The following is a 13,705-nucleotide window of genomic DNA, read 5'->3' as shown; positions in this document are numbered from 1 at the left end:
GGGAACAAAGATTATTTTTGTCACAAAATACTATATTAAATGTAACTCTTAAAATTTTATTAAATGCTATGTAATATCTATGTGTATCTCTAGACATATAACAGCATGTCCAGAGATTCTGACTTTTTCTGAGAGATCAAGTTTACATAGTGCATATATTGACCAAAGATGTCTTTCTTAGGTATTATTGAAAAAAATTGAAATAATTTCCAATTATAACCTTAACCTCTTAATTTTTTACTGTGTATTAAATTCTTGTTAAGTTTTCTTTTTGTTAATTTTTTTACATAAATGCTGATTTATGTTTGTATATTTCTTTTTTTAAGGATATGTCGGATTAGTAAACCAAGCAATGACTTGCTATTTGAATAGCCTTTTGCAAACACTTTTTATGACTCCTGAATTTAGGAATGCATTATATAAGTGAGTATTCAAAAAAATTCTATCAATAAAATTGATTTAAGAATGAAATACAACTTTTAATTAAATCTATTTACCTTCTTGCACTTATTTGTTAAGTTTGGGGCATTTCTCACTTCTTAAAACATACCTTGAATAGTAAATAAGAAAATGATTTTTATATTATCTAGGGTGAAACAGATCACCAGCCCAGGTTGGATGCATGAGACAAGTGCTCAGGGCTGGTGCACTGGGAAGACCTAGAGGGATCGGGTGGAGAGGGAGGTGGGAGGGGGGATCGGGATGGGGAATACATGTAAATCCATGGCTGATTCATGTCAATGTATGGCAAAAACCACTACAATATTGTAAAGTAATTAGCCTCCAACTAATAAAAATAAACGGGAAAAAAAGAAAATGATTTTATGAGAGGCAGGCATATGAAAAATTTTGGGGGAGAGAGAATCAGAAATGTATAGACAGCAACAGGATAAAATTGATAAGATTTATGTTTAAGATAAATTATTATATTTAAGCTTCCCTTGCTTTTAGCTTTCATGCCTTTATGAGGAAGTATGTTATCTACTTTTGGAGATAATCTGAATTTGTAACCTATATTCTTTTTTTCCTCCACATCTCAATTTAAGAAACAAAGTTGCCTTTTTAAACTTGCACATTTTGTTTTTAATTAAAATAAAATGCAACTGTTCTGTGTTTTATGTGTGTGTGTATATAAGACTGTATATATGTTTGTATATATCCATATTTAAATAAACCCTAAAGTCAGACATTTGTTTTTATGAGTATCCTATTATAATACATTTAATACACTCTTGTATATTTCTTTACAGTATCCATAACTTTTATTTTTTGACATTTTAAAGTACAGATAAACTGATTTTTTTCCTCCTTTTTGTGTTACTTTTGAGAAACACAGTAATTACTGTAAATATTTATAGTCATAAAGTACTAAATAAATACACTATCTAAAGTACTTTTGGAACTTTTGATATTACAAACAACATTATATTACCATTAAATTCATAGGTAAGCTCACCATCTGAATTTACTTGAAAAAGTTGACATGTTTTTCATTCAGCAAGTATTTGTTACCCAGTGTTTATATGTGGGTATTTGATAGAAAAAGTTAGAAATAAGGTCTTTGTTCTTAAGTAATTCACAGATCTCTTCACAGTAGCAATATGTATATTTTTTAAAGTAGTTGAAATAACATTTAAGGATGGCTTAATGCCATGAGAGTTTAGAGAGAAGAGAGATTAACGAAACTTGGAGAAGTGGCTTCTTTAGCAGAGCAAGTAGAACTTGAGGTAGTCGTGAAGATAGGTTTGGTTTGGCCAGGTAGAGAAGATTAAGAGGATGTTATAGACAGGAGGACTTTCAAGAGCAAAATGAGTAAGTTCATCATGTAAAACTAAAGAAGGGATGGCTCCATTAAAAGGCTGGACTTTGCTGGACTTACAGACAGCATAGCACTAGCATGAAAGATAGGGTTCCGTTTGTTTATTCTCTTCACATGTTATATAGCAGCCAGAAAGAACCTACCACTTTACATATGTAGGCATGAATTAGGGAAAATTTCCAACATACTAAAATAAAAATAGTGAAATGGTATAATGAATTCCTCTGTACCCATCACCCAACTTTGGATATTATCAACTCATGATCAGTCTTTTTTGTCTATAATTCCCCCATTCTGATTATTTGGAAGCACATACCTAATCATATCATCTGTAAATTATATCTTAGGTCACTGCTAAAATTTCCCTGATTGCTTCATAATTTCTTTTTTAAACAGTTCAAATCAAGATCCAAATAAGATCTGTGCATTGAAATTGACAAAACTTTTAACCTACTTAATCTATTTTTGATCCCCTTTGATCTTTTTCCACGTTGCAATTTATTCCTTGGAAATATATATGTGTATCAGAAACTGATGGCATTTGTCCTGTAGTTTTCCACAATTTGGATTTTGATGGTCAAATGCCAGTGTCATTTAATATTTTGTTACCTCTATTTTCTGTGAGTTAATAATTGGGACAAGAATCTTAACCAGGTTCGGGTTCAGCGACTACTCTTAAATAACCTTTGCCTTTTATTCATGTTACCTAAATTGCTTTCTAAATTTATGAATTAGAATACTTCATTAGATATTAATTGCTTCAGTTAATACCCAAGCTCTGTAAAATCCCCAGAGTTAAAAATTAACACTTGTTATGGTCTTAATGTTAATTATGCTCTAAAGAATAAAAACATGTTATGAATAATTTTCAAACATTTCATTCCAATAGGTGGGAGTTTGAAGAATCTGAAGAAGATCCAGTGACAAGTATCCCATACCAACTTCAGAGGCTTTTTGTTTTGTTACAAACCAGCAAAAAGAGAGCAATTGAAACCACAGATGTTACAAGGAGCTTTGGATGGGATAGTAGTGAGGGTACTAATTCTCTTATAATGATAAGTATTTGCAGTAGTCAAAGGAATTCTGAGAGATTGTATTATAAATAACACATTAACATCTTTACTTTAAACCTTTTCATTGCTTTTTTGGTTGGTGTTTAAAATAGCTTATTTTTAAAATTTAAGCTCCGAGGCATAAGTTTTTGATCCATTAAAGCTATCTTGTAAAATAAGTTCGGTTATACTCTATTTTTATGTACTTAAACTAAATTTTTTTAAATGTGTTAGCTTAGATTTTTATTAACGTATTTCTTGACTCTGCAGTGAAAAATAATAAAAATGGCAAATACTGTGGCACCATGAAGCATATGCTACTTATAAAATGCTGAGCTCTCTTGGTTCTTTTTCATATGATTGCCTTTTTATGACCCTAATGTGTATTTTGTGTTCTTTTTAAATCTAGCATTATTTTGTGTAGACTCCTGTATTTCTGACAGTTTGCTTTTAAACAACAAACTAATATTTCATTACACTAAGTTAATAGCTCTTTTTAATTAAATTTTATCTTAAAACAGCCTGGCAGCAGCATGATGTGCAAGAACTGTGCAGAGTCATGTTTGATGCTTTGGAACAGAAATGGAAACAAACAGAACAGGTAATTTATCTCTCAAGTTGAGGGGAGTGTTTTCTAATAAAATATTAATTCCTTAAAGTGACTTTTATTTTATTGGAATGTTTTAAAACTTGGGCATTAGTCCATTGTTAAAGTACTGACAGTTTTCCTCATCTTTAAGGAAGTTGGGCCCTGTGATTTAGATGGTCTCTTTTTAGCTGAAAACTGTAATTCGTGTGGGGGGGTGGTGATTTTTGAACAGCATTTTCAGATAGATGCTAAGTAAACTGGGTGTCTTCTCTGTAACACATAAGGCACGCATTGTTCGTTTTGACCAGTGAGCTGTAGTTATGCTTTTCACACGCAGTGAAAGTGAGAGCTGCTTGGTCATGTCTGATTCTTTGCAACCCCAAGGACTACGTACAGTCCATGGAATTCTGCAGGCCAGAATACTGGAGTAGGTACCCATTCCCTTCTCCAGGGGATCTTTTCAACCCAGGGATCAAATCCAGGTTTCCTGCATTGCAGGCGGATTCTCGACCAGTTGAGCCACCAGGGAAGCCCTTTCACACTTAGGATCCTTGTTAATCTGACCCTATTCTTATCCAGTGGAAGGAGGAACAGATTAAAAGTGGGAGAACTTTAGATGTATCACTGGAATGAGGCCTAAGGCTGAACTGGGTGAGGATCAGGACTCATTACAGAGGAGGGTTTATGCTAAGTGTAGTGATAAAAGATCATTAGACATAAAAAGGAAGAATCTGGAAGATAGCCAGGAGGATGTACTATCTGATCGGAACTATTCTGATGGCTTGGACTAGAGTTTTTCAAACTAGATTGCAATCCATTCATTTATGAAATTAATTTAGTGAATGTACACAGCACTTTTTTTTTTTCAAAAAGGAATAAAATAGAAAAATAGAAGCATCATATAGTAAGGGTAAGTATTGTTTTATGCCACTTTTGTTACAGTTATATGTACTAGGTTGCAGTGTAAATTATTTTCTTACTGTGGGTTGCTAGCAAAACTCTGAAAAATGCTGGATTGAAACACTTAGAAATATCCTCTCAGAGAAGACAATCAGATATAGCTGGAGCAGGTTAATGAAGAAGGCTTCATTAAACAAATAGTATTAATGTAGATAATTATGGTGGATCCTAGTTTGAAAGCTTATAAATCCTCAATACTTGAAGAGGTATAAATTTATTAAAGAGGCAAACTATGATTTCTCTCTTAACCTATTCTTACTTAAGAAATATTGAAAAAAAATTTACATTTATTTAGTGATCTAAATTCTCTACATAATCTATAGGGTTGTATTTTTGTAACCTTATGCAGATGGTATTAGGGGATGTTTCTTTCTCGTAGGTCTGAAGGTACCCTTTATCCTCATTAACATCCCTTTGTGGGTCAACAATTTTAAGACCGGCTGGGGCATTCCTTCTGAGTTCCCAGGTTTTGGTACAGGAATCTTGAGGCAAGACATTCACATGAAGGGTCCTTACTTAGGAGTTACCTGTCTCCTTTGGGTCAGAGTAGCCCCCAGTTGACTTAAGTTTGGGGAGTAGGTAAGAGATTCATTCTATTTAGGTGAGGATATCTTGAGGGAGATGGAGTTTAAGGTTTCTTTTTTAATTTCTATTCGTTTAAAGTACAGTATATTTTTCCTTCAAATTATTTTATGTGTATTACTGAAAAAAGTTTTATTTGTATCTTGAGATAGAGGATATGATTTCAGAAATCAGAGTATATTATTGTGAAAATAGTGATATGTATATGTAAAACTATAGAGCCAGTTATTTAGCTGTGTGATTATCAATATGGCTGAAATGATGGATTGTGATGTATTCCCATCCTAATTAAATATAATTATGGGGCTTAGTAGTAGTAAAGTTAGTTGATAACTGATTTCAACAAAACATTTTAATAGTGGGATTTTTAGTGATATGAGAATTGAAATAGTTCATTTTTGTAGATTCTTATTTTGTCTTTGTTAAGATTTGATTTTTTTTTTCCTATAGAATTTTAGATTAGATAAATCTTAAAGCTTTCTAAAACTTCAACAGTAAGAATCAGTATCCTTTTGAAACTCATTCTGAAAGGCATAAAGTATTAACTACTTTTGAAGGAACCCTTTAAAAATTTGAATGTTCTTATTTTTAGGCTGATCTTATAAATGAACTGTACCAAGGCAAGCTGAAGGACTACGTGAGATGTCTGGAATGTGGCTATGAGGGCTGGAGAATCGACACGTACCTTGATATTCCATTGGTCATCCGGCCTTACGGGTCCAGCCAAGCGTTTGCTAGTGTGGTGTGTACCTTTCAGCTGACTGCTTGTGTATCCATACACAGAATACATAATAGCACAGTGATATAATATATCCTAAGGTAAGTATCATCCTAGATACACCTTCTTGGGTTGTTAGTCATTCCTGCATTTAAACTAGCAAGATCTAGAAGATTTTTGACCCTTCAGTGAGTCCTAATAGTGCATGTTTAAGAGAAGAAGTATATGCAAATGTACTGCCTCATGGCTCAATCTTTTACTCTTTTGTAGAAGTGACTAGATTATTTCACTTGTCTTTTTTTAAACCTCTATAAACAGTCTGTTTTATAAATTCTACTTTTTAACATTTATTTTTTGGGGGCCTTGCCAGGTGGCTTGTGTGATCTTAGTTCTACCAATCAGGGATTGAGCCTGGGCCCTTGGCAGTGAGAATGCAGAGTCCTAACTGCTGGACTGCCAGGGAATCTCCTATAAATACTGCTCTTGTTACTTTTTTTTTGGAAAGTACTTTTTTGTTTTGAGAGCACTGTTTTGTTCCATATACTTTTGTGAGAAGAATAACCTCTAGTTACTAAGACAAACACAGACTGTATTTTTTGAAAAAGCATTCCTATTCTAAAACTTAATTTTAAAATGACCCAGGCATTTTATAAACACAGATAATTTGAAGAATCAGAATTATATATAATTAGCTTATTTATATATCATCAAATTGGGTGAATAAGATTTTCTCATCTCTCCTTTTGTTCTCGGTTTTAACTGCTTTTTTGTAATTTTATTATTGTATTTTAGCCTTACATTTATGTATTTAATTGCTTATACAAAAGGAGAGTCATGGAAGGAGTTAAATTGACATTTAAAATTAGAATTTAGAAACATTTATTCAAATCTATTATGAGTCAGGGGAAACTTTCACAGCTAAGTTATCTGAAAAAGTCAAATTTCATCATGATCTTACTTATGCTGCAGTCAGGCTGGTGGTGGCTTGTAGGTAAAATCAATGCTCTTAAAACTAGTTCATACTTTAGCCTCTAAAATAGCATTTCAACTGTGATTTAGTAGTCTCTAGGACAATTGATACCCTTTGCTTTTTTCTCCTATTTTTATATCACTGTCAGGCAATAACAGCAAGAAGTTATGGGATCAGTCAGTGGGAATCCAAGTAAAAGGCCGTTCCGAGATAGGGGAAGATTTGGCCTCCTTTGCTCCATTATTTTTTTTAAGTGCATGTTTTTCTTTTTATTGAAGCATAGTTACTGCACAATATTATGTAAGTTATAGGTGTACGATATAGTGATTCAGTCAGCTTCCTGAACAGATTTGAAAAATTCTGTTAAGTACTTAATAATACCCTTGTAAACTGCCATTCTAGGTATATGAGATTGGCCTTGGCTTGAGTGGCTAGTTTTATTTTTCATTTTTGTTTTGTTTTTACTTTATTTTGTCAGTTTAAGGTAGAAGAGACATACTGAAAAATTGTTAAGGTTTATCTTTCAGTGATTTATCTCCTAACTCATTTTAAAACTTTGGCATTTCTTTAAGGAAATGTACTAGGAAAGTGTTCAGTAGTCCCAAGTGATGTACACTGTTTTTTCTACTTTATTTATGAAAATATTTTTTATGTAAGATTTTTCAGGTATATGTTTCGTTTTTTTCTTACATATTTATTGAATTTTGAGGAAGTTAGTTTTATTTGTGTTATGTTGGAATCTAATATTTGAGTATTCAGCAAATATAATGCTTGAGTATTCAGCTATAAAAAAATAGCTAAATCTTTTTCATTATTTGCCTGCTAATTGTTACCACTCTCCTCAGTACGTTACAGGCAGAGCAGTGAAGTGAATTGGAGGATATTTTTGGAGAAGTGAAAAAAGTCACATTTCTGAATGGAATTCTCCAATTCTATCTTACTTGATATATGGATGATGGTGGTGGTGATTATTCAGTGGGAATTGATAATTACAGCTATGAAGCAGGATGTAAGCAGGTTTATACACACATGCGCTAATAGGGCTTGCAGAAGGGAACCTAAAACTTCCTAGATTTTGCTGGAGTCTCTTGAGGGAAATTACAGCAGGTGAGACTACCCAAGATAGGGGTTCTAAGGAGGATACTACCTTCAGAGAACTTTAGTTAGAGGTAAGTGATTTTCCTTTATTTTCTGAATTCAAACTTAAAACCTACACTTCTTAAACTGCAGAAATCACCGTATAACATCTAAATTTAGTGTTATATCACTGCTTGCCATTGTGTATTTTGTTAGTGTTATGTGTTTTAAAAAGAATTTGGTATAAATGTGGATTATAAATAGTTAAAAGAAGCATTATAAAATCTTGTTCAGACTATTATAATATTTGGCCTTAATTTAAGTTGAACTCTTTTAAAATTTATTTTCTTACTCTTACTAATGGTCTTGGTATATTTGCCTTGTTGGCTATTTATACATACATATACAAACATACTTGACTACATGCACACATATATACGCACATATACTTACCTTCATACACAGCATTGATGGCCATGTGTTTTGCTTATTACATATTCTGTTTACTGAGCCACAATACTATAGTTAAGTGTATTCACTGTGGTTAACACTTGGTATTTAACTTCAGATCAGTAAGTATGAAATTCTGTTAAAAATAAGAGGTTTTTTGTTTGTTTCTTCTTAACTTCATCTGCAACACCCAGTTTCTGAATTGTTTTATCTCCATGTTTAAATAAATTAACTTGAGAGTAATATTTAAAATTAAATAAGAATGGAGTTGCCACTTAGTTAATTTATCATTATAACATCTATATATAACTTTGGTTATTTTTCAGCATGATTGATAGCAGACTAATTTTTAAATAAGTGCTAAAAATTGCCTAATAGTTTTTTAAAACAGCTTTTCATCCTAATGTTTTCTTTATTGAATTATTTCTTAGTTGTTATAACTGTAATATTTATTACGTTTCTAGTCTCCACTTTATCTGTCCAAGTAGTGTAAACGATTCTGCTGCTATTCTGTCTCTCAAATTGAGTTTTGTTCAGCACTAGTGTCCAATAGGTTTAATAGATGTTTGGAAGAAGGCTCCTGATTAAATAAAATTGGGAAACTGTGTAACTGTAATTCTCTTTGGGAAGTTTACAATGCACATTTAATTTTAAATGCCCTCAGTGTTCCTGTAATAGAGAAATTAACCAACCTTTTCTCTGTGGGACATCTGTTAGTATTTCAAAGGATACTAGGATTCTGAGGAACATATTCACAAAATATTCTAGGATATTTTGTGAAGCTCTGCATTAGATTAAGCTGATTTAAGGAAATCTCTACTTTGTTACATTAACGTTTATGTCCTTTTAACGTTGAAGGGAGTGACAATGCTAAAATAATGTTTCTCATTTCCTGTTATTTTACATGTCTTGTTATTAATCCTGAAAAAATAATATCAGCCAAAAGATTACTTATATTAATACTTTAAAAAACTTGATTCTCACTGATTTATTAGGTAATTAGAACTGTCTACATAAAATCAGTCTCTCCAAACTTTATAATCAAAGAAACCTTGAATCTGCTTATTGCCAAGCATATTTGAGAGTGTATTATTTTAAGAAGATCTAAATGGTATAACCTCATATGTTTGACATTAACTAGAGGAGAGTGTTATACGTAATAGTAAATTTTAAACACTGTCTTCTTATAGGTAGTTATATTGAGTTGCTTATTCAGTGGTAGGTACTATTCTAGGCCATTTTTATTAGTATAGTTTTATTCTCTTTTGGGGTAAGTACATTTAAATATCCATTTATTATGTCAAAATGTGTTCAAAAGTCTAAAACTGGATTTGGCTATATGGTTCCTTGTAGTGTCTTGGGAAAGATCAGATTAGGAGAAAGACCTTTGTTCCCTAAGTAAACACAATTTAATGATCATCTTAAAGTTTTGAATAGAAAATTGTTAAATTCATAAGCATTTGTGAAATCATAACTGTTCCAGATATTTAGTTTATACACGTTTATATCATAAGTGCTACCCTGGTTTACCAGGTAATTTGGACATTCTTATATGGCTGGGTTGGTCACATAACTCATTTGGTTGGTAGAGTAGTCCAGATTTGTCCAAATGTGTAAGCATCACATAAAGAAAACTCTCTTCCATGGACTTTACCCTCATTTTTCCAGGAATTTGTGTGGTTGAACATAGTGAGAACCAGTTTAAAAAGTGGGGACTTTTGCTTTCAGGATGATGGAGTAGATGTACATTGCCCTATTCCTCCCGCTTAAACAACTGAAAACCTTGAACATTATATATAAAATAAGCATAAGAAGACTCTGAAAGGTGGAGAAAAGGCATAAAGACTAGGGACCTCAGGACTCAAGGAATGACATGGGGTGAGTTCCCTGGGTTTTCTTTTTGCCTAATGTATCCCAAAGTTGGAGCTGAAATGCTGGCAGGCTGGAAATGGCAAATAGCACAGACTAATAAGTCTGCTGTCTCTAGCCCAAAGACTGGGGAAAGGACAGCCTGGCAAGGCAGAAAACTTAGCCACTAGCTGCTGTACTGCAGCCAGACACCGCCAGAAAGACTGTGGCCCTGACCCTAACCAGTGTCAGCCAAGGCTGAGTAGGGAGTCTCGAAGTTGGAACAAGGCGCTCCAGCCCCCTGCTGGGGTGATTTCAGAGAAGACTGACTAGGAGCCAGAAGTTTCTTCCCTCCTGGGCAGTACTGAGCCTCCCCACTGCCTTTACTGTGGTTAATTGTTGTTAGAGACCATGTGGGGAGCCTGGCCTTACACTCCCACCTAATAGTAAAAAGGTGTTCCTTTCCCTTCCCACTGGAGTGATGTTAGAGGAGTCCTAGATGAGAGTCAGGACTTTCACCATCTCCCACCTCCGAGACACGGAGGCAGCCCCCTCCCACCTGTGGTGTCAGTGGAGGCCACAGAGGGAGCAGGGACAGATGTTAGAATTATCTGACAAATATTTTAAAGCAACCATCATAGAAATATCAACACATCAGTGCAAGTTCGTAAGCCCACTTGAAACAAATGAAAAAGTAGAAAGTCCTGAGGAAGAAATAGCAGATACAAAGAAAAATGAAATGGAAATTTAGAACTGAGAAATGCAGTAACCAAAATTAAAAAGTTAATGGATAGGCTCAACACCAGAATGGAAGAGACAGCGTATAATGAACCTGACAACAGAACAATACAAATTGCCCAGTTTAAATAACAGAAGAAGTACAATGGGAGGTGAAAATCCTTAGGGACCCATGGGACTATAACAAAAGGCCTAACATTGGAGTCCTGGAAGGAGAGGAAAAAGAAGACAGGGCTGAAAAAAACACTTGAAGAAATAATGACACTAAAGACTTCCCAAATTTGGCAAAAGGCATAAAGCTGCAGATCCAAGAAGCTGAGCAAATCACAAACAAGATAAGCCAAAAGAACTTTACATCAAGTTCAATTATAGTTAGACTTTTGAAAAGGAAAGACAAAATATCTTGGAAGCAGTGAGTGAGAAAAGGTACCTTTTTTATGGGGGAAAAACAATCTGGTTTCTCATAAGCAGATCTGTCATCAAAAACTATGGAAGTCAGAAGGAAGTAGCACATTTTTCAAGTGTTGAAAGAAAAGAGCTGTCAACTAGAGTTTTATACACAGTGGAAATATTATTCAGGAATGAAGGGGAAATCAAGACCTTCTTGGATGAGGGAATCCTGAGAAAATTTGTTACTAGTAGACCTACCTTAAAAAAATGGCTAAAGAAAATTCTCTAAACAGGAAATGATAAAAGGAAGGCATATTGGAACATTAGGAATGAAGAAAGAACATGGTAGGCAAAACTTAGGGTAATACAGTAGGCTTTCCTTCTCCTCTTGAGTTTTCTAAATTATCTTTGATACTTGAACCAAATTTATAACAGTGTCTGGTGGGATTCTAAATATATGTAAAGGAACTATGTAAGACAATTATATTACAAAATTGAAAGAGGTGAAAAGACAGAGTTAAGGTTTCTGTACTTCACTTGAACAGTTAAAAGATGGGACCAATGGACTAAAAGTTTTGTGTATATAATGTAACATGTAGAGCAACCATTGAAAAAGAGATACACTCAGTTCAGTTCAGCACTCAGTCATGTCCTACTGTTTGCAACCCCATGAACCGCAGCACGCCAGGCCTCCCTGTCCATCACCAACTACCAGAGTTGGTACACTCAGAAGCACTATCAATAAATCGAAGTAAAATTTAATTCAAAATTTTTTTTCAAGTTATCGATAGGAAAGCACAGAAAAGAAAGCAAACCCAAACATTAAAATAGCAGACTTAGTTGCGTGTAAATAGTCTGACTGTACCAAGTAAAGGGCATCCCCGGTGGCTCAGACAGTAAAGAATCACCCGCAATGCAGGAGACCTGGACTCGATCCCTGTGTCAGGAAGATCCTCTGGAAAAGGGAATGGCAACCCACTCCAGTATTCTTGCCTGGAGAATTCCATGGGCAGAGGAGCCTGGCAAGCTACAGTCCATGGGGTTGCAAAGAGTTGGACACGACTGAGCGACTAACACACATACCAAGTAAAAGGAAGAGATCAGCATATTAGATTAAAAAAATGTGACCCAACAATATGCTAGGTACAAAAAACAGCTTTTAGTATATTGAAATAGGCAGGTTGATAATAAAAGGGTTGAAAATTATATATCATGTAAACATTAATCAAGAGAAATGAGGCATGGCTATATTAAAAGGAGATAAAGCAGATTTCAAAGCAGAATTACTAGAGACAAGGGTGTTGTCTAATGATAAAAAAGGTCAGTCCATCAAGAAGACAGCAATCTTAAATGTGTACAGACTAAGTTACAGAGCTGCAAAATATGTGAAGCAAAAGCTGTCCAAAATGAAAGGAGAAATTGACAAATCTACAGTTATAGTTGGAGACTTCAGTGCCCTTATCAATAATTGATAGGTAGACTCTCTAGACAAAAAATTAACAAAGATATGGAACCTAACAATATCATCAGCCAACAAGCTCTAATAGATATAAAACCGTGCACTTGACAACAGCAGAGTACACGTTCTTCCCAAGTGCCTGTGGACTGCGTGTGAGGATAGACCATATCCTGGGCCGTAACACAGACTTCAGTTTAAAAGAGTTAAAATCAGAGAGAGAGTGTTTTTCTGTCACACTGGAATCAAATTGGAAATCAGTAACAGTTAACTGGAAAAACACAAAATGTTGGAAAAATAAACAGTGCACTTCTAAATAATCCATGAGTCAAAGAGGAAATCTCAAGGCAAATTAAATATATATATATATTTTTAATGGATATGCAGATGTGTAACATATCAGGAATTTTGAGACACAGCTGAAGCAATACTACAGAGAGGAAAGTGTTAGTCGCTCAATCCCATGGTTCCTCTGTCCATAGCATTCTCCAGGCAAGAATACGGGAGTGGGTAGCCATTGCCTACTCCAGAGAATCTTTCCAACCCAGGGACAGAACCCCGGTCTCCCACATTGCAGGCAGATTTCTTACCGTTTGAGCCACCACGGAGAGGAAAATTTATAGCTTTAAATGCTGGCCTTTAGTATAAATTCTTCCATAAGAAAAAAGAGAAAATGTTATGAATTAATAATGTAAGCTTCCACCTAACCTGGGAAAAGAGCAAAAGAAACCCAAAGCCAGCAGAAGGAAGGACATAATAAAAGAGCAGAAATCAGTGAAATTGAAAACAGAAAATTAATAAAAGCAGTTATTTGAAAAGATCAATCCAACTGATAAACCTGTAGCAGGACTGACAGAGGGGAAAAAGATAAGATAAAAATTTCCAGTGTTAAGACTGAAACTACTACTATTACAAACCTTGTAGATATCAAAAGGATAGTAAGGGACAATTCTGCACATATAATTTGATGACTTAGTTGAACTAGTGCCTTGAAAACCACAAAGTACTCATATGACTTAGATAATTTTAGTAGCCCCATAACTGTTAAGATATTAA

At 34.2% G+C, this 13,705-nt stretch overlaps 1 protein-coding gene across 4 annotated transcripts in view; it reads left to right on the top strand.

Annotated features, from left to right (window-relative positions):
- The window catches only part of USP47 (ubiquitin specific peptidase 47), a 100,051-nt gene that overhangs the window by 47,734 nt on the left and 38,612 nt on the right, over positions 1 to 13,705 (top strand). For all 4 annotated transcript variants that reach the window (XM_043483018.1, XM_043483017.1, XM_043483016.1 and 1 more), the window contains 4 exons: positions 327 to 423; positions 2,709 to 2,854; positions 3,393 to 3,472; positions 5,595 to 5,744. In XM_043483018.1, the coding sequence (XP_043338953.1) occupies positions 327 to 423; positions 2,709 to 2,854; positions 3,393 to 3,472; positions 5,595 to 5,744 (473 nt within the window). The remainder of the gene's footprint in view (positions 1 to 326; positions 424 to 2,708; positions 2,855 to 3,392; positions 3,473 to 5,594; positions 5,745 to 13,705) is intronic.

The sequence above is a fragment of the Cervus canadensis genome, chromosome 11 (genome assembly GCF_019320065.1).
Source record: "Cervus canadensis isolate Bull #8, Minnesota chromosome 11, ASM1932006v1, whole genome shotgun sequence".
Lineage (NCBI taxonomy): Eukaryota > Metazoa > Chordata > Mammalia > Artiodactyla > Cervidae > Cervus > Cervus canadensis.
This window is presented reverse-complemented; position numbering and strand designations above follow the sequence as displayed.